Source organism: Spodoptera frugiperda, chromosome 2 (genome assembly GCF_023101765.2).
Source record: "Spodoptera frugiperda isolate SF20-4 chromosome 2, AGI-APGP_CSIRO_Sfru_2.0, whole genome shotgun sequence".
In the NCBI taxonomy this organism is placed as follows: Eukaryota; Metazoa; Arthropoda; class Insecta; order Lepidoptera; family Noctuidae; genus Spodoptera; species Spodoptera frugiperda.
This window is the reverse complement of record NC_064213.1, coordinates 3,401,937-3,429,576: the sequence shown is the minus strand read 5'-3', so window position 1 is coordinate 3,429,576 and position 27,640 is coordinate 3,401,937. Positions and strand designations below refer to the sequence as shown.

The window sequence follows — 27,640 nt, the reverse complement described above, 5'->3', positions numbered from 1 at the left end:
AATAAATTAAAACTCAATTATAACTATAAGAAATATACCTAGACGTACAACCCAGTACGAATTATAAGGAACAATTTAAAAGAGTTAAAAATAAATTGCACAGAGTAGTTCTCTATTGTTGTTGAAAAAAATGATAAAACCTTATATACGAAAGGTTAGCAACAATATAGACTTACAGTTCACACCAAATCGTCTTCAAGTTTTTGAAATTACATGGCTACAAAGCAAAATAAAATCTTATACTGTAAATCAAATATAAAATATAACAAATCTCTCGATTAAAACTATAAGAAATATAACCAGGTATATAACCCAATACAAATTTTAAGAAACAATTTAGTAGAAGTTGGTTAAAATTAAATTACACATATAGTGCGAATAGTCCAACCAGCAGAATCTCGGTTTTGATTGATTAGTTTGGTTATTAAAAAATAATTAAAAACTATACAGTAATTATTATTTCTTTTTTTTTAGTTTTCCTAGCAATCCGTTTACGTATTAAAGAAAAAGAAGATTAAAGTAATGTACACTGTGTGTTTTTCACAAAACTTTCTGCTTCGCATTCAGCAAAACTAGATCAAATTCTTCACATATTTTCAAAACGATACCTTCAAGAAAAGAGCTTAGATAGGTACTAAGTACTCCTTTGGTGTTGCAAATAGTGTCAATAGGTGGCCCTAATCACTAATCATCAGTTGATCTATCTGCTCGTACTTATAACTAATAATATTAAAGTATGAATAATATTTAATTATTTCTAATAACAATAGTACTCAGTACTCACACAATATAATTTTAATAAATTTTCATAAAATAAGTTCTACACGGAAGCATTAAAATAATGTAATAAACATTCAAAATAAAATAAAATAGCACGAAAGCAAAGAGCGCACAATACTTTTAAAAACGCCCGCCATAAGCTGTCAATCTATTTTAATGTTACCATAGAATAAAAACTACAAGGTTGCCAGCCAACACACACACATGCAATTACTATCAAAACGGATACTGTAATATAGAATTTGTTTTAAAGTAGTTCTAATAATATTACACAAATGTCTGACCCATTATTATTAATTTATAATTTATTAACATGTTTTTTAGTCCGTGTTTATAGTAGTAAAATGGTTTTTTTTCATGGAATAACTAAACGTATGGCGGTCAGTAGTGAGTGATGCGAAACGATCGATATAAGCAATATTTTTTTTGACAATACTGAAAAACTTATATTATTTAGGAAAGAAAAAAAATAAAATTGTAAATATTTCCAACGTTACATTTCATATAAAATTATCATATTATACTGGTATAAGTTTTCTAATAAATATGTCTTACATACATTAAATACATTTTTAATTTCAATATGTGTATTAAACTTAGAGAATACACATTTTTAAAATAAAAAATTGAGAATGAATAATCGATTTTTATAATAAACGTCAAATCAAAGACGTTCGATACTTTGTATCAGTCAGTCTTCTAATCGCATCACTATTCGTCGTCTGACAATATGGCGGAATTTCTTATCAGTAAAGCAGTGAATTTGTAGAATATTTGACGAAAATAGCAATTTATAAATAGAATTTAAAACAAGAACAGATTATATTGAGTAGAAAGGACCTATTTAGCGCCGAGCTGTGTATTAAACTGTTTACATTTGTTACAAAAATAACCGCGTACCGAAATATTTAATTGAACATCTGACAATAATAATAAACATGAACATTATGTTTGAGGAGCATTCAAAGCGATAATTTGCGTAGATAATTACGTCACGGCAGCCTCATGTGTCGAGATTACCGTTTGTGCATCGTGTATATACGCTGCTAAGGTCCATAATGATTCATGAGGTTAATTGAGGTTTTACCTCGATAATACGTAATTGGTCCGTAAGCGTTACGCGATAAGTGTGTAGTTTCGCCTTCATCGGGCGTTGACTCGTCTCACAAGAATCCGGTAGAAACGCGAGTGAGTAATTGATGAAATGATCGAAAGTGTATCAAGACGTGCCTTCAGCAGTTCCAGTGGAACTTACAACGTGCGGGCATCGGAGCTGGCGCGCGAACGAAAGCTCAACATCTTCAATGTCACTGTGCAGTTTCTGGATGACACCCAACAGTCATTTCAAATCGAGGTACTGGTTTACTGTTCATATTTAGATCCTTATTGAAGTCCGAAGAGGTCTTAACTCCTTAACATCATGTATTGTATCAGCTGCAAGATGTAACTAGTTACTTGGCAGTCAGAGTTCTTATCAGACTCATGTTTATACTCCATAAACACTGTAAACAGAGCCCACCACAACAATTATTACATAGGCTATTTTAAGAGTAAATTTTTGTTTTTAATCTATCTAGAATAATGAAATGTGTATCAGGAAGGAATGATGTGCATATAATAATAAAATTAGTATATACTACTATTGTATTATGCCTGGTACATGTCAACAGTTACCCCGTATATGGGGCTTATGGGCTAATACTCTGCACTGAATTTTAAGACATCCTCAAGAATAAATCTTCCTTATAAAATGACGGATATAATATAACTTAAAATTGTGTAATATTTCAGTATTTGAGCTATTTGTATTTTGTATGCTTTTGATACTTACCGAGATGTTCTTGATAACACTTTTGATGCAAAGGTTGTATCCATTGCAACCTCTTATGTTTGAGAGAAACCAATTTGTAATTCTTCTTAGTATCTTTGAATGGAATCCCACTAAAATTAATGTTAGTTACAATTTGACTTGTGTTATAATATAAAACCTGTAACGGTTGAGGCAACGGTGTGTTGTACTTATGTGCTTGGAAAGTGTAAACTAATACCTGGTGTCGGTCCCAGATTGTAAAATAAGTGAGTTTCTGTCCGAAAATTTGAGACAGATCCAGAAAGATCACATTGAGGTCATATCTGCTATTCTATATCTGCTCCTTGGAATTATTAAAAGGTGTAAAGTTTTGTATTGACCTGTGTTTGAACAGGTATAGTTTTGATAACATTGAGTCATGAATTTTGGAGGTGGTTTTCATGTCAATGGTTATTGTTATGTCTGTTATTGAATTATTTTGAATCCTTTCAATTGACCAGTCAAGTCACTAGACCACATAGCAGATAGCCTTTAGAAGTGTATGTCTTGTGGCTGATATAAATGAGAATTGAGTGTATATAAAGTTTGTTAAAAATCTCAGTATTTTGTTAAATATTTTTAGTCTAAAATATTGTTCCTTATTCTTTCCAGAAAAAAGCTAAAGGCAGTGTTCTTCTAGAACAAGTGTATCAACATTTAGAACTCGTAGAGAAGGATTATTTTGGATTACAATTTACTGAGAATGGATCACCGCCCAATGCTACAAACTCGGAAATAACTGTAAGTTTTTTATTTCTTATTTTAATTTGCCTACCAACAATAGGTTTAAACTTTTCATACAACAATGTAATTATTTAAATAGTACCAGAAATACTAAAGTGGTTTTGTGTGTTACATACCAATCAATAGCTATAAACATTATTTAAACTTTGTAGTAACTACATATAAAATTATGAGCAAGCCGCTATTAGTGGATAACCCAGCCAACACATTATAATTTTATACATGGATATATCCACTCATAAATGGTTTATTATTAAGGAAACAAAGTATAAAGTAGTTCATGCCTACAAAATTAAACGAACCCCAATTATTATAGAATGATATTTTGTCATGATTTGTATGTACCTGAAGTAACAAGTGGTTTGCCTCAATATTTTTGGTAGTGATTTCCTTAATGGAACCATATTATCATCCATAAATATTATATAGAGGTAGTGAAGAAGCTCAATAATAATTAATTTTACATGTATAATCTTGTCCTAATTTAGTCTAAGTAGGTACCTAATTTAACTTTTTTAAACATTCACTTTTTTGATGGGGGATTCCAATTACTATTCCCGCCTTGGGCGAGGCGAGAGGGAATATCAGACTCACTGACTAAACCACCCCGTTCCTACTCCTGCTTTTCGAGCCGGAGCCCCGGTATCGGCCTTACGGGGTCTCATCTGTCTGATGGCTCTATGAGGCGCGCTCGTAACGTTCGGTGCCGTACCCATGGGTCTCTGGTTCTGGTCATGCGACGAGACGTGGCCAGAAATCGTCTGTGTACTCTTTGTATTTTTTACATATGAATATTTTTCATAATCTCGATGCTTGCCAGACAGGTTGAAGATTTCATTTAAATGGTTCAGCAGACCTTTCGAATGACATCCGCGTGAAGTGTGGTGGTAGTCAATAATGCATTCTATTCTGCTATTCCCACATATGTGATGGCGTAGTAACCATATTTAATATTCAAGATCTATAATAATGTCCAGCCCATATTATACTCAGCAGTATGAAAGAGAAGGAATGACAAGTGACAAATAGCACCATCTCTTTCCCCCGCTTACATACAATGAATTTAAACAGATGACCGTTGGTTGCATAATTGTTTGAGATTTATTGGTCTAGTTGTGTAGCAAAGTAGGTTAATTGTTGATATAGTGAGACCAGTGTTTATAACTATATTTACTAGGATGATGTAGTTGTTTACATTATAGATTTCGTGTTGATAGTAGTTTGTATTCGGAACTGGTTTAGTATTATTTAATACTGTCTAATATTGTCTTTTAAAGAAAGGCACCGGGACATGTTGGACCAAAAATACACACAAATAAAAAATACAGTAGAAACATGAACACAATAAAAATATTTTAGAAGAATCCTAGTGTGGGTCAAAGTTTTGTATGCGCATTTTCAGTGCCACAGTGACTTCACTAGTTATGATAAGAGTCCTATGAAATAGGCATAGAGCCTGTTGCTATACATCAGGCTTATATCGATGACGACGTCGAACTTATACTTACTCATTGCTGTTGTTAGTCATATTTGGATTAAGTTTTTCATCAAGGCAGTACTTAGGTATGCCTTGCTTTTAAAATACTTTGTTTTCTTACAGTAGACACTGAATAATAGCTATGGTATCATATATTACATAATAATCATAATAACTTATTCTTAAACATGTCTTAAGTTAATAATGATTAGAATTAAATAAGTAATTCAATTTTACATTGTTTTTTAAATATGTTGTGGTTAGCATAATTATTGTGAATATCTTAGTCACATTTAGTTATTTGAGTCTTTTTAATGACCATAAGATCTGAAATTTTATTTACGAAATGGGTATCTAAGCAATACCTATTGGCGAAAACCTAGCCTTTTTTCAAATAGGTATTCTGTAACTTTAACAGACGAGCCCTCTATGAAACAAAACATCTAATATTAAAATACATACTAGCGAGACTTCCAATTTAATTGTAAATTTGATTTTACCAGAATGGAATATCAACATTTAGGTATATTATTAATTCTCATTTCCTCCACACGCCTCGCCTACCAAAATATAGTATATTAAACTAAAGTTCCTGCATTTGGTATTAGTTACTCAGAATTGTATACAGTGTGTTTGGTCATGTACTAGCGATATTCTAAGGATTGATAGAACAACTATTCTAATACACAAATACACTACATATTTAAGTCCAAACTACTTACAATAATTTGTTTATTTTCATATTTTTAAAAAATATTTTCAATGAATTTTAATTATTTTTTCAAATTATGAACGTAACAACTCCCTGATCAAAATTTTATACGATAGACTAGAGTTTTGCGCTTCGAATAAGCCTATTTTTAATACCAGTAAAGCCTACACTTTGGGAGATATGATTTTTTTTGTGTCCAAAATGAAAAAAAAACAAAATGGCCGCCACATAGCTGATAAGTAGTTTGGACTTAAATATGTAGTGTATTTGTGTATTAGAATAGTTGTTTTATCAATCCTTAGAATATCGCTAGTACATGACCAAACACACTGTATAGGTAAAAGGAAAAACACATGTATAAAAATAATCTTTATATTTAAGAACTATTGAGATTGTAGTACTATTGTCATACAAAATTAATTACATTAGTCGGCTTTTATCCCCGAAGACTCCTTCGTCTGGGGTACACATTACCACCACTCGACCAACGAGGCAGTCTTAATTATTTTAAGTTAGTATAATTATAAGCTCTAATCATGGTTTGAAACTAATCGAGCACCCAAAAACACGTTACGTGAACAAACCATGTTATCTAATTAAGCTAGTACCACTTTATTATATTACGTCGTTAAAATACAACTAGTCAGACCAGACGATTCTCACATTAATCATTCGTTGAAATTCATTAAGAAAAATTCGCACTAATTGCACCTGTACTATTTTTTACCGCTTGTTAGCGTGTCAGCGAGACAATATCTATGATTCATATTATTATAATCAATACGATTCATTCTCAAATCGCAGAAATTCATACACGAACCGCTATGGATTTTTTCAATGGCGCAATGTCATGATATGAGTCATTTTTGTAGTGTTCCAAGTATTATGGTTTCAACAGCTGTCTAGTTTTATAGTTAATGGTGTCTTTTAATGTCTTATGCAGTCAGCACCCTGCCTTAGCTCTGAGTCATAGGATATCCGGAACATGTGTTAGGGATGAAATCTTGCCCTATAGTGTGTCAGTTTTGAATCTACGTCCCATTGTGATGTGCTTCTCATATAGTTGAGTGAATTATTCTGAGGTTCAGTGAAATTGTATATGTATAGTTTTAAAATAACTTTAATCGGTTCGCATTTGGCTAATCCATAATATAAAAATAAATCGGATTTTTCTTCTTGACGCTATAACTCCAGAACGCACAAACCGATTTTCAAGATTTTGCATTCGTTCGAAAGGGCTCCTTGAGATTTATAGCAAAGAAAATTCAAGAAAAAATTCGAGAGAAAAGCAGAAAAACGAAAAACATTGGTGGTGAAACCGAGTTCGCCGGGTTTGCTAGTAAATAATATTGAACGGAAGTTTATGTAATTTCACCAATGTGCAGTGGATGTTTAGTGTGGTTCATAAATTTCATATTATAGGAAAAGAAAGTTGAAGTACCTATAATTTCGTGAATGCTCGAATACCGAAAGCGAAACTGCATGCTGGGCACGTGATAATGTAAGTTTGTATTACGCCAAAACCACTGAACGGTACCCTTAGTACGAGTTTGCTTTACGTTGAACGAAAACGAAACGAGACCGCGGTCGGCGCTCTGATTGGCCGGCACAAATGAACCTACCAATAACAGCGCCGAACGCGCTTTCGTTTCGATCTCGTTGAACGTAAAACAAACTCTCAAGCCCTTGGATGTGGATGAAATTTGGCATCCATATAAATCATGATTACACAAACAGGATTATTATACTTTTATCCTGATAACTCAAACAAATGAGTCTAGAATGATTATGAATCATATTTATCTTAATTCTTAAAGTATTGAAAATCATCCTGTCTTTGTCTCTTTAGGATTTAGTTATAAGACGTTTGTTTTTTTTTTAATTAACTACGTAGTTATAAGCATTTTAACAGAGTGTGTAGAGTGACGTTAGTTATAATGCAAACAAAAAACCGGCCAAGTGCGAGTCGGACTCGCCCATGAAGGGTTCCGTAGCAGCAAGTAGATGACATAATATAAAAGTTGTAAAATAACTTGGTTTTACATAGTGTTTGTATGAACGACAAAGTTATATTTGCGGTTTTTGAAAATGTTTTATTTCTTAAAAACTAATAATGATATCGCGTTCAAACCAATTTTCGTTGTTAGTTTCCATTGAAATCTACAGCATATATTTTTTTCAGTTTTCTCACTCTCTTATTTTAAAAGTTAGAGGGGGGGGACACTCATTTTTCCACTTTGGAAGCGTCTAACTTTCAAACGATTGATTTTAACGAAAAGTGGTTTTAGGAACCTTAATGTCTTTTTTAAAGACCTATCCATAGACACCAATCACGGATATGTTAGCTGAAAAAAAAATTTTTTTAGTCAGCACCCCCTTTAATTTTAAAATTTATTCATTTTTATTCAAAATTCGAATAGCGGTTACCGAAATACGTCATCCTACAAAGTTTCAACTATGTAGGCCCAACAGTTTCGGAAATAAATGGTTGTGACATACGGACGGACGGACGGACAGACCGACAGACAGACATGACGAATCTATAAGGGTTCCGTTTTTTGCCATTTTGGCTACGGAACCCTAAAAATACCGCGTAGGTATGTGTTTCTCTGTAATTAAAATAAATTCTGCGAATTGGGAAATTAATTCTACATGTATTTGTGTTTATTTGTTTTGGTTTTTCCGATGGTTACATTCATTTCAAAAAACTAACTGAATATTTTTATATTTCTATTTAAATGTTATGTTGAATTTTCTCCAACTCAGAGATTTTGGAGAATTTACTATGAGTTCGCATTGCCTAGGGTGAGGCGAGAGGGAGTGTCAGACTCTTACTCACTAATACCCGTTCCTTATCCTGCTTTATGCCTAAGCCCTTTTTGTTTAATTTCTACGATGCATGCACAATCTTCCTGTCTACATTAATCATTTCATCATTTGCATTATTTCAAGGCGTGCGAAACGGATAAACCACGTCTAAATTAGTTAATTATTTCAAGGCTAATTAGCGTAGAATAAGAAAATAAATACATAAATGCTATGTATTGATTAAACTCTTGCGTGATTCTACAGTTTAACACGTCGTTTTAAAACTGCATGTTGTAGTTGTAATATACAATTTCAATCGTGTTTCTATATTATTATTTTTTAATGTGATTATTACTTCCCACTTAATTTACGTATTTAAAAGCTTGCAGCCGTGCAGTCAAATTTTAAGTCCCTATTACTTGTTTACTAAAAATAATTATGTAAACAAATTGTCATTGTAACAGTACGTAACATGACCTTATTCTAATTTTATTTTTGTGTCAAATACATAGATCTGTAACTCATGTTGAACCCTTTGTATTTATTCAATGCATTGTTTAGACAATGAAAAATGATCCTTTGTCAGGATGAATAGTCGCTTGTGACTCTTTTGCACATAATCTTTCATTAAAATAGATCATTGTTTAGAATTGTTCTTACTTATTATTTTACACTGAGCGCGTTCGGCCCTCTGATTGGTTGGTTCATGCGCGCCGGCCAATCAGAGCGCCGTATGCGGTCTCGTTACGTTTTCGTTCAACGTAAAGCAAACTCGTACTAAGGGTACTGGGATAAACCAAGCATAGGGCCTAGAGATAATGAAGACCCTTACGCTTTAACTTCAGAGCGGGCTAGACGGTTTGAGTAGTGGTTTTTGAAGAACTAAAGTGCCTGTCGTCTATGTAATGTAGTCTATTCAAGAGTCTGATGATGACTCTCCAAAATCTGGGTGACTAAAATAGACTTTCGAAAGGTAAAGAACGAATGTGGCCAAAAAATCTTAAAGTACCGTAAGATCGGTCTTCTTTGATTACTACACTGGGTAACTTTGACTCTATTAAACCAATGAAAAACTAACATAGGTAGTTATGTTATGCGCCTACGTATTGTTATGGATTCCTATTGGCTATAGTATTCAGGTCAAAGCTTCCATTTACATATCGCGTTGTTTATCTTATTCTAGATTATCACAATCCGATATAAAAATTAACATATTTTCTCAGTTGCATAATAAATTCTTCATAATATTGTCAAGACTAGATCATCGATGTTTGAATATTTTATTTACTAAGCTATTTCAAGTTATTTAATTCCAAAATTCTAGATTGATATAGGTATGTAATCGAGTATCGAATGAATTTTGTGATACAAAAAATATTTGGCGGAATTTTATTTAATGGTTAATACCTTCAAGGTCTATTTTGATTTGCATGAAGGTTTTATTCTATTCTAGCAAATTCTATTCCATTTAAATATTCAAAAGTTATTTTATTACCTCGTTGGTTGAGAGTTAGTAAGTGCATCAAGGTTGCTTGCAATCTTATTTTTTTAGTACGGTGTGTAAAATTGCTTGAAATTTTAGGCAATATATTCTTATCTATGCAGACATAAGATTTAGACTTTAGTAGGTTCTCTCTAGGAGAAGACTCGAATAAGACAAACCAAATCATGATCACTTTTTTTGTCATTTTAGAAGTCAAAACCCTTTTGGCTTTGCCTGGTATTAAAAGTAGTAGACTCGTAATAATACAATTGCGTTGTAGTTCGTTGTGTGAGTATCGTTACCGGAGGCCCAATTACCTCCCTTTCCAATCCCCGATTTCGCAACAACCCATAAATTACTAACTCCCAAAATGTCCGCAACGCACTTGTTACGCCTTTAGTGTTTCGGGTGTCCATGAGTGGCGCCGATTGCTTACCATCAGGTGATACGTCTGCTTGTTTACTGGCTTATACCATAATACAGATATAGCTGGAGAGAACAACTTGTGAAAAAATAATGTAGACTAAAAAGATCCGGAACTAGAGTTTAAAATTAACTGCATACAAAACTAATAATACATTCCTTTCACTAAAATTAATATACACTAGCAAACCTGGCGAACTCCGTTTCGCCACCATTGATTTTCTCTGATTTCCTGCTTTTCTGTATTTTTTTCTTTGCTATAAACCTCACGGAGCCCGAGACCTTTCCAACGAATGCAAAACCATGAAAATCGGTTCGTGTGTTCTGGAGTTATAGCGTCAGGAAGGAAAACCCGACTTATTTTTATATAATAGATTTCGCCAAAAATATCAATAAGTAACTCGTTTTGTCTCGTTTTCTAAATTCGTATTTGCACACTCATTGACGGTTAGGTAGGTCAACTGATATCCGCAAAAACCGTCTTTGAACATGGAACATCTGTCATTTGTTTTTTTTTTCCTTTTCCTTTAGATGTACTTGGCATACGATGCTCTGCCAATGTCAACGGCTTACTAATAATGGTTCTATCGTTTATTAATTGCTTTATTTTATGGACAATTTAGGTCAATTTGTTTTTATCGTCACATGTGTTAAATGTACAGAGGCTTATCTACATAGAAGCTTTTGATTTTGAGAGGAATGAAGCCTGTGATCGATTTGGAAATATGTCCTTTTCGGGAGAAAAGTAAATAAGGCCAGTACATTTGAAGGGATTCAAAGGTTCTCATTAACTGTGTCATCATCTATGTAATAAAACTCGTTACTGGCACATTGACTAATTTGGGAAACAGTAAGGGAAACATAAACGTAAACGTAACTCGTACTAAAGGTACTAACCACTAGAAACTAGGAAAGTTTTTCCAAAATCGTAATTTAATACGTCTGTATTTATTTAAAGGTTTTAATTAAGTTTTTTTTTTCTTTCACAGCGTTGGCTGGACAGCACGAAATCGGTGAAGAAACAAGTTGGTGCGAACGCCCAATTCTGGTTGGCTGTTCGCTTCTACCCGCCGGAACCTTCCCGATTGGCCGAGGAGTACACGAGATACCTGTTGTGCCTTCAACTGAGGAAGTTGCTGCTTGATGGCAGAATGAATGCTCCGAAGAACACCGCCTTATTGCTAGCTTCGTTCACTGTACAAGGTATGTAACCTTTTTTCTTTAACTTTTTAACTGGGGAAAATCATCCAATGACTTCTCTCGCTTTGAGCGTGGCGAGAGCGAGTGTCAGACTCTTACTGACTAAAAACCACCCCGTTACTACTCCTGCTTTTCGAGCTGGGGCCCTGGTAAACACGCTAGGTAGTCCGCAGGTCTGGATGTTACTAGTTGGCTGCCTGATACTCGTCTATGAGCCCCCAGCGTGGCTGGAAACTGTTTGACGAGATAGTCAAACAGTTGTGACGTAAATCTTAATTAATTTAGGCTATGTCGTTTTGCTACAATCTTTCCCCTGATCTCTGTACTAAGTCTTAAACGAATTGACTTGAATTGTACATGTAAAAAAGAAAGAAAGACACTCACATAAATCTCTTTTGTATGTTTCTGTGCCACACATGTTTTAAAAAGAAAGACCTTTGCGATGTATTTAATGTTGCCTAAATGTCTTTTGCTGAGCGAAAATAATCTTTATCTGTCTTGTAATTAAATACATCATATAATTGAACACAACATAGAACAGAGTTATGCCATATTGTTCGAATGACGTTAACATCTGACGGTTTGACGTAGTTACCCACTTAACGTTATTAAAGTCCCCGTCACGAGAAGCTATAAATTTTGTAAACAAGTGTTCAGGAGTTCACAACGTAAAAGTAAAAAGTGATAACGAAACAATAACAAAATTAACAATAACAACCAGATCCGCGATATATGCAAAGCAATGAAACAAACTCGTAAGCATTCGAAACTCGAATCACTGTTTATTTCAAAATGGCGTCCCGATAGTTTACAATCCCTGCGACGGACGCGTTCCGGTACCAAGAAACACAAACGATAGCGCTTTGCGTCGTTAAAATATAATTCGAATAAATTAAATAGGTTGTTACTTTCATATAACCCGTCTATATTTCATAACGATTGAATATGTTCAAGTTATTATTATCTCGCAGTATAAAATGTTTACTTAGTAAAAGATGTTTGTTTACATAATTTATAGCTTCTCGTGACGGTTACTTTAGTTTTGTTTTGGGAATAAAAGTAAAACAATAAATAAAAATTTCAAGTGTGACGTCAATTTATCGAAGAGATCGGAGAATCTTCTCTGTGTTATAAAATAAATCAAACTGAGTAAAGACTGAGTGCTAACCTCAACCTACTTGGTAAGAGGCCAGGAGAGAGATTTTTTTTTTTTTTTTTTGAGGGTGGAAAATCATCCAATGACTTCTCCCGCCTTGGGCGAGGCGAGAGGAGTGTCAGACTCTTACTGACTAAAAACCACCCCGTTCCTACTCCTGCCCGTCGAGCCGGAGCCCCGGTAAACCCGCTAGGTAGTCCGCAGCTCCGGATTAGGCATCAGCCGTACTGGGCCCCATCTGTGGTGGTCTGATGGCTCTTTGAGGCGCGCGCAGAACGCGACGCGCCGCACGCACGGGTCTGGTTCTGGTCGGGCGGCGAGCTACCCTTGCTCACCGTCCGCAGACCCGCACTTACGGTGGCCGGAGATCGTCGCGCGATCCCCGACGCCCGGAGTGTCTCTCGCGACGGCTGGGGCGTGAGGAGGTTCGTTCTCTCACGCGCCCCGCCTCCTCCTTAGCTAGCATACTGCTTCGCAGAAGGAGGAGACGGCATCCCAGTCCCCCTCGCTCCGCACCATGGCTTGTATCAGTGCCGGACGCGAGAGGGCGCCCATTCCGATGCCCGCTGTCACTATTTGTCATTACAATCGTGGACATAGGGTAATTTCCTCAGTCAAAAATAAATTATTTCGACTTTACAATACAATAAAATATTCAAAAATAATAACACTTTCATTCATACATTTGATGATTAACTTCATTTCCGAATTTTTCTAGCTAGTTTTCTAGAAATAAGTCTGCTATTTAATGTAAAAAAATCATGACGTCATTCATAACGCACTATTTCATTTAAAACTCGTAGAAAATAGAGTTTTTCACGTTACGAAGAATGCATTGAACTTGACTAGTAGGAAACTAGCCTATTATGTCAAATTTTCCTCATCTAGATTTTAATAATTTTGACGTGTAAAAGTGCTCTTTTGTAGCCTATTTGCAAAAATAAATTGATTGTTTCATTGTTTCTCATTTACAGGAGATCGATTGTCGCGATGTAACTATATAATGTTGTTATGAGGGGTAAACACGGTTGATTTAGTCACTGTTTCTCTCAAGGAAAATATTTTCCGTTCTCAATCAAATTGACTATGAATAGCCATGTAGATAATAATATATTTAAATTTAAATACAAAATTGTTATTTCTGTACGTAATGAAATTTAAAGTAATATTGCCTAAAACATTGATTGGGGAGTCGGGGATTGAGAAGATTGGAAAGGGCCTCCGGCAACCTCATTTACACAACAAAACAATGCACACGTAGTTTCATGTTGGTTTTCTATGAGGCCGTGGTATCACTCCGGTCAAACCGGCCCATTCGTGCCGAAGCATGGCTCTCCCACACTTAAAATTATCATATCAATTCTTATAAGCTAATCACATAATGTTTTCTATATTTCAGCGGAGTTAGGCGACTATAACGTTTCGGAGCATCCACCGAACTATCTATCCGAACTCTGTCTCCTGCCTAAACAAAATGCGGAAGATGAGCGGCGAATCAGGGAACTACACAAGTTACATAAAGGACAGTCGCCAGCGGACGCTGAAGCGAATTTTCTGGAACACGCTAAGAGACTAGACTGCTATGGAGTTGAGTCGCATCCTGCCAAGGTAATGACGGTATTTTTTCTTCCATCAATCAGCCTATTAAGAGGCCACTGCTGATCAAAGGCCTCTTGCAAAAGGTTTAAGCACTAATGCCTTGCTCAATGCGGGTGGGCGATTTCAAACTTATAATTCGAAATTATAAGCTTAGGTTTCCTCATGATATTTTCCTTCACCGTTTGTCAGTGGTGTCTAAATAATCTTTGAAAGTAGGTACGTACAACTCGGAAAAAGTCACATTGGTACTTGCAATTGGTAGGTTTCGAACGCACTCTTATGCATGAGATGCCATTCATTATTGTTTCTTGTAAAAAGTATATTTTGCGGTTTCAAAATAGTAGTAGTAAATAAATGGTTTGAACCGATACAATTTTAAACTTTCAGGGAAAAAGAAACGTACCTAACCTGCTCCGTTTGGTATTTTGACTTGCTTTGCCAAGCCCATAATTAATTATTGACTCATCTCTTTGGAATCCATATCATACTCAGTGTGTACTACGAATTCGATAATTACTATATTTGTGACAATTTATCGAAATTCCATTTATTATGTGTAAGTGGTGATTGGTGATCTCACTTATGAATAACACAATTAAACTGAAAGATCAGGGCGCTTAGTCTTGTAATCTTAATGCAATTTCAATCCAATAATTAATTATTCAATGTCAAAACTACACAACCTCAAACGTAGCTGTTAAAATAACATTCACAGTACGGAATGCAAAGCCAACTCGGATGCGATAGTATTGCAACTCAAGAGTACGAAATTTCGAAATATCTTTTAGTTTTTGTTAATTAGGCGATAAAAACTTATATGAAATGTATGAAATCAAAATATGTCACAGGCTTTTAACGGGTTACCAGTGTTCCGGCTCGAAGCAGGAGTAGATATGGGGTGGTTTTTAGTCAGCAAGAGTGTCCTTTTCCCTCACCCAAAGCGGGAGCAGTCATTTGATGATATTCCCCCTCAAAATAAGCCCTAATTTAACCCTATTAATTTCTACTTCCAGGATTACAACGGCAAGGACATATTCATAGGAGTGACATCAATAGGTATCGTCGTGTTCCAGAACAATATACGAGTCAACACTTTCTCTTGGAGCAAAATCGTCAAAATTTCCTTCAAGAAGAAACAGTTCTTCATACAGCTGAAGAGAGAACCTGTAAGTATTGAATTAGCTATAAGTTTTGTTAAAGAAAATGTAAATTACTAACTTTTAAAGTGCTTTTCTACTAGAGACGTGCTATGTATCTGTGCTACGAAGATGTAATAGTTAAGCTGTGAAACTTTGTGACCGTTTCCACTTATACTAAACTAGTATCTGTGCGAGTGGGATGTGCTATGAAGATTCGTAAAAGTAAAAGTAAAATAGCTATGCAAGGAAGGAAGTAGGAAAGCCATCCTTAGCACGCATCTTTCCATATAAAAAACATAACTTATCTGAATTCGTTTCCACCACTGCTATTCAGTGTATGTGTAATTTCATGATTTATTTGTGTGCAAAGTTTCATCCAAATGTCGTCAGCCATTTAGGAGTGGAAGAGAAACAAACTAATAAACATTATCCTCACCTATGTTTAGTAGGATTGTATATATTTGATGTATTTGTAACAACAATTGGAATTTTCTAGATTGTATTCTGAATCAGTGTTTAAGGTAAATAGTGCCTATTTATTAATTGGTGGTCTTAACTTTCCTCATATTGTAAATTATGCTGTTGCTATATATGTAATAACATAACCAATAAATTGATTGACCTCATTGCCGTGTTCGGTACATAATTGTGTAGCCAATAAAATGTTTCAACAGAAATAAACTATACTAAATGCGTGATAAAATAAAAGACAGGTAATAAAGTATTATTTCTACTTATAGCGTAAATTTTTTTCAAAAAATTATAAAAAAACTGATAAAATCTGTATGAAACTATGCAAACAGATATATTATTTTTATTTTTTTTTATTTATTTAAACCTTTACAATCAGGCAACTATGGCCCATAGATATATACCTTAAACTAACATATATACGTCATATACAAAAACTGCGTATATAATTATCATAACTTTTATAAGTCTATTTGAGGGGGTTAAGTCACCCAATGGCTTCTCCTGCCTTGGGTGAGGCGAGAGGGGTGTCAGACTCTTTAGTTAAAAGACCACCCCCGTTCCTACTCCTCCTTTTCGAGCCGGAGCTCGAAGCTCCGCAGCGCCGGATTAGGCATCAACCCTTCTGAGCCCCATCTGTGGTGGTCTGATGGCTCTCTGAGGCGCGCGCGGAACGCGACGCGCCGTTCGCTCATTACTTTCTCCACCCTGTGTTAAAACCTGGGTACTTTATAGTCTGGAATAACAAAAACATTCAAATAAAATGCTTTAACTTCGAGCTTTTTAAATCATTTTTTAAAATATTCATAATTTCTACTTCCACAGTCAGAATCATACGACACAGTCCTTGGTTTCAACATGCGGTCTAGTCGAGCGGCTAAAGCGCTGTGGCGCTGCAGTGTAGAAAGACACGGTTTCTTCAGACTACGGGCGCCGAGACGACGAGCGCTTTTGGCAGCGCTGGGAGCGCTGGCCGGGTTAGCTGCACCCACTGTACCTAGAACTGAGACGATGGCGTTGGAAGACGCGAGACGATCGAGATCGACTAATAGGAGTTTTGTTAGGTAATAATAAAATTTGTTGAGGTTGTTAAGTTAGTTTATAAGTTGAGTAACGTATTCTGTGGTGAATAATAAAATTTGTCATATTTGCATTACACCAAATATATGTACGTATAATATAAATTGTAATATACGTTTAACATTGCTCTGGTATCATGAAGTAATAATGTATGTTTAGCTATATTTTAATGTCGTCACACGAGCAGACAGATCACCTAATAGGAAGCACTTTTAGGCCAGTTTTCCAATCCAGTCCATTATCAAAAACGTAAACAAACATTCTAAAACATATTTTGTATCATTTAAATTGATTGTGTATAACTATAGAAGATTGATGAAGTGAAAGAGATATGTAAGATTCGTAGCAATTGGCGTTCCATTCTCTGCCTACTAAGGGACACAGGTGTAAGGTTAAGTATAAATGTATGTTTATTACTATATTACAATACCATTCCTCCTTCGTTCCATTCCAGACGCAGTAGTTCCCGCCCCCGCGACCGTTCAGTGGGCATGTCTCCCGCCAGCGGTATGCGCGGCTCGCGCGTCACGGCGCACTGCGAGCCCGCGCCGCGCCCCGCCTGGGGGGACCTGGACAGGCCTAGCTCGGATATCATGTATGTATATCCATAAGTACCGTGTACTGCCAAGTGTAGCGTAGGACGTCCTCCCACAAAGTGGATAGACGACCTGGTTAAGGTCGTAGGGAGCCGCTGGATGCAGGTCGCTTCCTACCGGCCTATCTGGAAGTCATTGGGGGAGACCCTATGTTCAGCAGTGGACGTCTTATATCTGATATAATAAGTAATGTCATATACAGCCCGTTAGATTCGATTGCTGGACTGCAGACCTCGATCTACTCTACAGACCACATGGCTATTAGCCATGGTTACATTGAGTAGGGAGCAAATCATTCATAAATTCCAAGCTTCTATTGTATTCTTCAATCAATAGTAAATTAATTGATGTCTGATTTAGCAACTTGAATACATAAGTACTTTGATATTTTACATATGTTTAACTTTACTACGTAGAGGATGCTCTACTACTTTCGACCCGCATTGGGGTTCTAAAATAAATATTTGTAACAAAAATTATTGATTGATTGAAAACTCTCTACTTTAACTTATGTGACAGATAGTGCATACAAATTACGTTCTTACTTTAAAGTTATCTAATACATAGTAACTATTCAGACATAGTGAAACGAGTTCTTATAGTTGTTAATTATAAAAATTAAACTACAGCCATTTTTTTTAATTTACAGTGAAGGCGACTTTCTAGAGCGAGTTCTTCGTATCCCCCTATCCTACGTAGACGAATCAGAGTCTGGTTCAGAGGGGGCGGAGTCTGCGGAGTGTGGGGGAGTTAAGATCCGATTAGAGGCAGGGTCTGACGGACTGTTCGGGTTCAATGTCAGGGGAGGGGGGGCGGCGCCTGTACTAGTGTCCAGGGTCGCTAGTAGGACTAGACTGCAGTTGCAAGAGGGAGATCAGGTTAGTGTAATTTGTGTATGTTATATATGTTTGGGTCAGAGGGGTGAGAATGGTTTTATTCGCCAAGGAAGAATATAGTTACAGAAAAGATTTCGCATGAAGTGACTGTACCCTTATTACGAGTTTGCTTTTGTTTAAAGTTATCGAAACGAGTGCGCGTGCTGCGCCCTGATTGGCTGGCTCGAATAAACCAACCAATCAGCTGAGCGCTGAACATGCTCTTGTTTCGTTTTAGTTTAACGTAATTGCTAGAATGAATACTCCATACATCTCATCTTTTCATTTGTCATTAAACTACGTTTCTTTATAAAACTTTAATTAAAAGTATAGTCGGCCACAACCGTCCTTCTGCAGGACAGAGGTCTTTTAGCCAGATTCTACTAGTATCCTGGCTGCGCAGATATTTCTGTGGCCATAAATACACAGCTTAGTAACAATTGACATCCGTACCATGCTCATTAAGTTCATCTATATTGCAGGTGATATCGATAAACGGGACGGACGTGGACGAACTGACACACGAACAAGTCGTGCAACTGATTAGGAACACGAGAGGTGTTCTTACACTGGTTGTCAAGCCAAATGGTAAGAAAGAGCTACTTTTCTACATAAATGCATTACAAATTGTCAAAACTTAATAGATTTTGGACTATAATTCTTTGTAATAAAGTCAGAAATCGATTGAGTACACTATTATCAATGCAACTAACAAATTATCTTAACTAAAGATCACGGATTACTCACGTAAACTAATGGAGAAAAGCTGTACTAGTTTTGAGTCACAGAGGGACTATTCATTATGAGCAACGTGCGCTTTTCTCCATTAATTTAGCTGAGTAAACCGTGATTTTTAGTTAATTTAGTATGTCTTATGATATTTATTATAAAAATAACAAATCACATCTCTCTAAATTCTATTTCTCCTTCCAGCTGTATACGCTCCCGAAGATCCAGGCGCAGAAGAGCCAGAAGCATGCTTCGTGCCTCTCTTCTCGGAAGGTGACTCCAGACCAGAAGGGGATGCTCTAGAACAATCCATTCTGTTGCTAGGCGACGGACTGGCCAGTGGGAACGCGCTCAAGCAATATGAGACCTTATTGAGAAGGTTACCAGACGAACCGACGAATATATCGAAACTGCCTTGCAATTTGAACAAGAATCGGTATAGAGATATTGCGCCTTGTAAGTTATTTTTGCCTTGTAAATGTTTGTTAATAAGTTAGTCCTTATTACAGTTTGATTCTATCAGATATTTAGATATCTGCAGTCGTATCGTGCATTGAGCTGCACGGTTCATGCGATAGCTGAGCAACTGGCTGCCGTGCAACGTTTTGTGGGTTCGATTACCGCACGAAGTAACTCTGTGTGATCCATAAATTGTTGATTCGGGTCAGGGTGTCATGTGTATTTAAAATTGTTTATTTTTAAATGCATCCACGACACAGGGCAGAATCCTAATGTGGTGCCACGATAAAAAAAAGATCAGTCTGCCCCATTTGCTGCGTTATCTTATAAAAAGTCGTTACTTAGTGGAGATATAGTTTAAGTACGCTTTTAAATCCCAAAAGACTTCATTATTACATAAGAAATGGATTTAGATTTAATTAAACAAAGTAACCAACCATATAAACCTTTACACTGTATGTAAAATGTGAAATGAGTTAATTCTTTACACTTTCGAAATAACTCAAATCAAGTTCTTATAAAGACAAAATGTTACATTTCGATTTTTGTTTTGTTACAGATGATTCAACGCGAGTGATATTGAAGAATGGACCAACAGGCGACTACATCAACGCGTCGTATATCAACATGGAGATACCTAACTCCGATACAGTGCTTACGTATATTGCAACGCAAGGTTTGTAGTCTTAAATTAATATTACCTTAACTATTCGCGTGCCGGGACGCGGATCCACACGAGACACATTGTATTTTCTATTGTTGTCTTTATATACGAAAGGTTAATTTTGCTTAAAACTTTTCTGTAGATTTCTTAACTTTAATATACGAGTAATAAGATTTTTCGCGTTCTTTCTATGTGGTATTAAGATGCGTAATACGACGCTAAAGATCAGCTTACTACGTTGTATTCAGATCCTTAATACGAGGTTAATAACTAGCGTAATTGAAGTGATACCACGATGTCACAGCAAACCGTGAAACAACGCTTGTTTTGCCGTGTGAATGAGATAATTGGTACCCCAAACCCCCATGATCAAACCCCCAGTCCCTAAATGCCCAATACTCAAATCTCTTACTCCCAAAGATTTGGCAACGCAATTGTGACTCCTCTGGTGTTACGAGTGTCCATGGGCGGTGCAGATAGCACGCCAAACTAAGATTCGTCTGTTTTTATTGTCTTTTATTTGCTCCTAAAAAAAATTAACACAATACTATCTTTTTCCAGGCCCTCTATCAACAACAGTAGGTGACTTCTGGCAAATGGTGTGGGAATCAGAAAGCAGTCTTATAGTAATGTTGACGGTACTGACGGAGCGAGGCCGGGCCAAGTGCCACCAATATTGGCCCAAGGTTGGCACCACCCCGCTGAAGGCAACCAACGACCTCACCATATTTACCAACAGCGAACAGAACCATGGACACTATATTAGGAGAGAGATGACTATTAAGGTTTGTTGCTTTATTTTTAGATGAAGAATAATAATAATTTCTTTCTTTTCGCATCACATTAACAGCCTATAAGTGGCCATTGCGCGTTAGCGATTTCAAACTTGTAATTTGAAATTATAAGCTCATGTTTACTTACAATGTATTTGTCAGTGGTGTCTAAATAATCATAGAGAGCACATATGACTCGAAACAGTAGGGCTACTCCGGTTCTAGAATGCGAAGTTTCGTTTAATCTTCGGCCGTAGGTTTTATTGATTTACTAATGAAATTTATTTTCAAATCAAAAACTACTTATTTATTTTCATTTCATTCGTTCATTTTTGTTCTTCGAAAATTAGTTATTCGTTGAATTAGAGTAGGCCCACAGGTCACAGTGTTGCTAGGTTTCGAACCCACACTCATGCATGAAAAGCGGGCGGCTTAAACCTCCGGGCCACCACGACACCACGACATAATAATTTATGTTTAGTGTTAATGCCTATTAACGCACTTAATTATATTTATATTTACTAATGTCTAGTATTAAACACGAATGCCTGTCCCCCCAGGAGAGTGGCGGCGGGTCCCGGTCGGTGTGCCAGCTGCAGTACACGGCGTGGCCCGACCACGGCGTGCCCGACGACGCCGCCGCCTTCATCAGCTTCACGCAACTCTGCTCGCAGCTACGGAACCGGAGGCCTAGTTAGTAACGCTACTTCTATAATTATGATTATACTAGCTTAGCACTACTTAAATGGGAGTAGGTTGTATGTAATGTGTTAAATAGTGGTAGATACAAGGAATTGTATTTTAAAGAGAAGAAATGTATTCATCTGTTGAGGTAAGAAAGAATAATAGATAAGGAGTTGAAACTCGCTTTAAAAACTCAAAGTAATAAACCATATGCATTTGAGATTAACTTAAACTCTCACAAAGTAATTGACAAGAATTTATAACTTAAAGGGCTAAGCCTGAATTAAAATCATTGAAACAAAACATCAGATTTGTCGGGTTGATAGTCCAACGCAGACGTATTAACGTTAAAAAAGAAGATTCCTGTAATTCAATCCTTCTAGATTGTTATTTTTTTATCTATAACTATGTATAGCTTATAGTCTAACCCTTAGTATGCCGGGAACGCAGATCTACGCAAGACACAATTATGTTTTCTATGGTGTCTTATATACTAGTAGACTAGAGATTTAATAATATTCGTATGTCCACCAGTGATACCGACAGTAGTGGAGCCCGAAGAAGGCGAGGAGGAGCGCGAGTTGGACCCCCCGATGGTAGTGCACTGCTCGGCGGGCGTGGGCCGCACGGGCGCGCTCGTGCTCTGCGAGGTGGCGCTGGCACTCGCCGCCCGGGGGCAGCCTCTGTACCCGCTCGACCTCGTCCGCGCCATGCGGGCGCAGCGACCCATGTGCATACAGAACGCGGTATGTGCACTAGTTAATTCATGTTTTAATATTGTAGGTTAGGTTAAAAGACGGTTCATAACAATGTTTTAAAATTAATGGGATGAAATTTAGAGGTCACATTTTCTAGACTCCAGAGTATTATATTTGTTATATGTATTTATAACATGACTAATATAATAGGATTAATATTTAATCATCACGTCACTCGTATTTGAGGCGATGTCAAATACATCTTTACACATTAAAAATAAAACCGTACACATGACACACAGATATATTAATCTTGAATTAGAATCTCTTAGAACGTCATTATGTAAGACTGGATAACTCCAGTCCAATTAAAGCTAATACTTTTAAAAACTTTAATAATCTTTTTGCTATTCATTTATTCATAATTTACCACCACAATATTACTACTTAACAACAATTCGTCTACATACTTTTTTTAAATTATTACATTTGTATAAAACAAATAAATTAAGCTAATACACTAACCCTAACATTGCATAAAACATTAACAATAAGCAAAAAGGTAATATGTTACATAAATCTTAATAAAAAAATCTCTTTCCACAGAGTCAGTACAAGTTCGTATGTGAAAGCATACAGACTGCGTACACGCAAGGACTGACGAAGGCATCATCGGAGAACGGATCGAACTGATTAATATAACTCCCTTGCCAATTATTGTACAGTCGACTATATACCTGACTGATCGTATTAAGGTATGTACGTGTTCATTAGTATACGCTAAATCGTGAATTTGGACCTTAAATTGTAGTTTAATAAGGTAGTAATTTGTGTGTGCAATACTTTTTACTAGAGTTCGGTTTTAGGATTAAGGGTTTTGCTATAAGACTAACTGCCGCACTCGGAGACATTTAATGATTACTTAAACTATTCCTTAGTAACGATTTTGTATCGAAACCCATTGCTAAGGACTGGGTTAAGTATGTAACCATTAAATGACTGAGTATGGCGGTTAAAGAACAAAATAAAAGTCGTTCTTATGAAACGAATACCAAGTAGTCTTGATACTTGAGTTAATCAAACATTACGATCTAATTACATTTAGGAAATTATTAAATTATGTTAACAACTTGCACAATGTATGCACAAGAATGTTTTTTTTATTACATTCTGTGCCCTACACAAATATGTGTTAAAATTACTTAAATTCTCTCAATTGATGAGAATATTCTTTCTTACTTTGGTCTGTATGCAGTTTGTTTGGCGTATACTATGAACACTGAATGAAATAACAGTGTGTTCATGGTTTCAAGTAGCGTAACAACTTTTTACATGATATAGAATACTGTGAAGAAATAATAATCTTTTGTTAGTTAAGGATACAAGGAGATTATTTAAAATTTGAATAGAACAAGTGCTTTAACAGGCATATAAAAGGCAACATTTAAAAAATAATTGGTTTATTAGAATACATGCATTGTAATGAACACATACTTGCGCAAACCAATTCATTTGTTTGCGCAAAATTCGTTTAATTTTTGCGCATGTACGTAACAGCACAAGCGTCCATTGCGCTAAAGTACAGCGAATAATTTTGCTGTATTTATAACTTGTTTAAATCGATATAAAAGTTTTTAAACTGACATGGTCACTAGTAATATCATTACAACTTAAAACGGGATATTTACCATGTTTATTAGTTTTTGTGAGTTTCCGATATTTCGGCACTGTTGCAAGCGCCATGATCACAAAAAGTAATAAACAGAGTAAATATCCCGTTTTAAGTTTTAATGATATTGTTTAAATCGTATCAGGTATTCTGATGCCACTCAAAAAGCACATTACCCTTGTATCCTTTAACGATTCATCAAAAAAGAAATCAATTTTCTATAAACTTTAGTAATTTGTATTTATTTCTAGCATTACTTCGACCAGTGGTTTGTAATTGTTAATTTATAAATTTTATAAAAACAATCGTTTCACTACGTTATTCGACATCGATTATCTTCTCGAATAATATTAATCGATACCACATATCACTGTTAACGTTAAGATTAAATTTTAGTTTACAGTTTATTATTTATTTTTAGTTTTTAGTTTTCTTAACGCTTGCTGTGATTTTTCACTACACATTAATGTAATGATAATAATGATATGAATCTTAAGTAATAATATATAGTCTTGCCTTTCCAACGAATTTAGTAATTTATTTGATACGAATTTGTATAATTTGTTAAAATATTTAAGATTTGTTAGGTGACAAGCTTAGCGTAGAAACGAGACTGCGTTCGGCTCTCTGATTGGTTGGTTTATTTGAATCGGCCAATCAGAGCGCTGAATAAACTCATACTAATGGTATTGGTTCATCACAAGCTACCATGACTAAGTTTGTCACCCGCAAAAATGTATTAAAAATCGCTTCTTTTCCTGTGCCATTCGTAAAATAATAATAAGAATAATGTACATTTATAATTTTGAATTAATATATTTTTCAGAAACAATATATTTTATGTTATTTTGTATCTAAAATCCGGTATACAGTAATTTTAACTGTAGTTTACGATTTCTACTGATATTAATAGGGACCCAAGTTAATGGTAACATGTATTATCTATGATTATTATGATCATAAGTTATTTATAAGTCGATAATACGTAATTTTATTAATAAAAAATATGGTATTTTTGCACCCTTTCACATTTGGTGTCGTGTTTGTAATAATATTTTCGTAATACTAATCGTTTGAATACTAATTTGTATATGTAGGTATTATCTGTCAGTCAAACTAGCCTTAAATATAATGTGTTACGTTTAAAATCAAGAAACAAAAGTGATTTACAATCTTAATCTTTCTAACCAGCATTTTGGACTAACTGCCATACTTAACCCAGTCATTTAATGCTTACATAACCCATTCCTTAGTAATTCTTCTCGATAGAAAATCGTTAGATCGTTACTTAGTAAGAGTTTAAGTAACCATTAAATGACTGAGTGCGGCAGTAACACTTCAACTGAATTTATTTCGAATTTGCCATAACGTTTTGTCTTATGTAGGTACGCTAGACACTTTGTCTAACGCGCTCTCGTTTCGTTTTTTTTAAACGTAAAGCAAACTTATTCTAATACTAGAGTTATCCTGATAATCATATTCGATATAGCAAATTCGAAATTAACAATAGATTTTAAAACTTTTATCTAAATCTACATTTTAAATAACTTAAAGCAATAAAAACCATATTCAATTTACCTAAACATATCATACCGTAGGTATTTATTAAATGTTAATGTAATAGAAAACGGTTTTAGTAACGAATGTATTATAATCGGTATTTATAGACCGGGTCACATATTCAGGAAATTGGTTTGCAAAAATACACGTTGTTTGTAAAATGATTGATTAAGAAGTAAATTAATGAGTTATTTAGTAATTCTAATGTCTAGATTACATCGTTCTAAACTACACGTGGAAGAGCTATGCTTTTACACTAATGGGCCGATTGTTCGGAGTGATACCACGGCCTCAAAGACAATCGATATGAAAAATCGCTTGCGTTGTTTTTCGTTATGTGACTGAGGTTACTGGAAGCCCAATAACCCTCCTTCCCAATCTTCCCAATCCCCGATTCTCCAACAACCCTTAAATTCAAAAGACCAGCAACGCACGCTTCTGGTATTTCGGCTGTCTTTGGGCGGCAGCGATTGCTTACCATAATATCATCACGTGATTTTTTTAGCCCAAAAAGTACCCTGTTTCCGAATATGTGACCTAAATATACTGTGCCTATAACATTAAGCGACGGTTGCCATAATTTAAACTAATTAACTCGAGTTAATATTCAATTTATCGAACTAGATTTTATAGTTTTAAGAACGAATTCCTTTTTAACACGAATAACAAACATACGTATGAATCCCCTATGTTTCTAAGATATAATCTGCATTTTTCGTTAAATACTTTTGACTAAGCATTTTAAGTTTTTTTTTACTTACACTAATTTGCATTTGAATCAACTTAAGCACACTACATAATATTAATTCTAAGTTTTTCGTTCTGTATCCTTAGTACGTGTTTGCTTTACGTTGAACGAAAACGAAACGAAAGCGCGTTCGGCGCTCTGATTGGCCAGCGCTAATGAACTAACCAATCAGAGCCGCGCTCTCGTTTTGTTTTCGTTCAACGTAAAGTAAACTGATACTAAGGGTACAGAAGTAAACAAAACTTATTTATTGCAAATGTATGAAATAAGCACTAAAATCACACAAAACATATTTTTATTTTACACAAAGAGTTTATCGCACAGAACCTAAACACAACCTTATTTGTTACTATAGTTTTCTCTTTTCGTAAATGTTCAAGCTTATTTTCTGTTTCAACTTAAATAATAAGTTTAATATTTAGTTTTAAGTAGTCGAGTTTTTAATTTATTGCTTTGTGTACAGGCTTCTTTACTAATCGCTAACGAAATAGGAGAATAATATCAAGTTCAATTCTATTTAATTCAAAACAGCGATCAAAATATACTATGGCCTACCACGATACCTATGGTAAAGGAATTTCTGGATACGAATTGAAAATTTTGATGTATGTATCTATACAGTTGAATTTTCTATTGACCATAGGCTACACTTGGTTCCCCAGTAGAGCGAAACTCCTCATCGTAAAACTTGATAGATAAATTATAACATAAATGGCAACCCTTTTATCTTATACAGTTTTTTTTTAAACGCAACTGATTTTGATATGGCTATGATATTAAAATTAATGGATTTGTCAACTAAATTATGTTTTTAATTTAAACTTTTAAATTAATATTAGAATTGTGTGAATGACTGATGTAGTTTGTAAGTGTTGTATTGTTCAATTATTTTGTAGTGTAATCTAATGTACCCCAATGTAATGTTTTCTATCTTGTGATGTATATGAAGTGCTGTGCGTTTTATTTCATGTCAAATAAAAGTTTATTGATTTACTTTTTGAAGTTTTATTTTTACCAAGTGATTGCAAAGGGTCTCTGCTTCAACCAAACGTTGCAGCATTCATTTCAAATCAGCTGTCCTGGCAAACTTTGTACCGCCTCAAACATGTTCTCACCTTTTAAACCTTCCCTGGACTTCCACAAATAATTCAAACCAAAATTAGCCAAATCAGTCCAGCCGATCTCTAGTTTTAGCGAGACTAACGAACAGCAATTGATTTTTATATATAGAAGATAATCCATATACAGACACCTTTGGTCTGAT

At 35.3% G+C, this 27,640-nt stretch overlaps 1 protein-coding gene across 1 annotated transcript; it reads left to right on the top strand.

Moving 5' to 3' along the window:
• The first annotated feature begins 1,482 nt into the window (after positions 1-1,482).
• On the top strand, positions 1,483-27,369 carry LOC118269175 (tyrosine-protein phosphatase non-receptor type 4). Its single transcript, XM_035584142.2, has 15 exons — positions 1,483-2,134; positions 3,242-3,370; positions 11,266-11,479; positions 14,032-14,240; positions 15,245-15,397; positions 16,667-16,905; positions 17,376-17,516; positions 18,167-18,395; positions 18,875-18,980; positions 19,326-19,577; positions 20,140-20,256; positions 20,806-21,029; positions 21,578-21,710; positions 22,236-22,447; positions 23,006-27,369. The coding sequence occupies exons 1-15, from the start codon at positions 1,985-1,987 to the stop codon at positions 23,090-23,092; spliced, it is 2,595 nt and encodes an 864-aa protein (XP_035440035.2). The 5' UTR covers positions 1,483-1,984; the 3' UTR covers positions 23,093-27,369.
• The last annotated feature ends 271 nt before the right edge of the window (positions 27,370-27,640 follow it).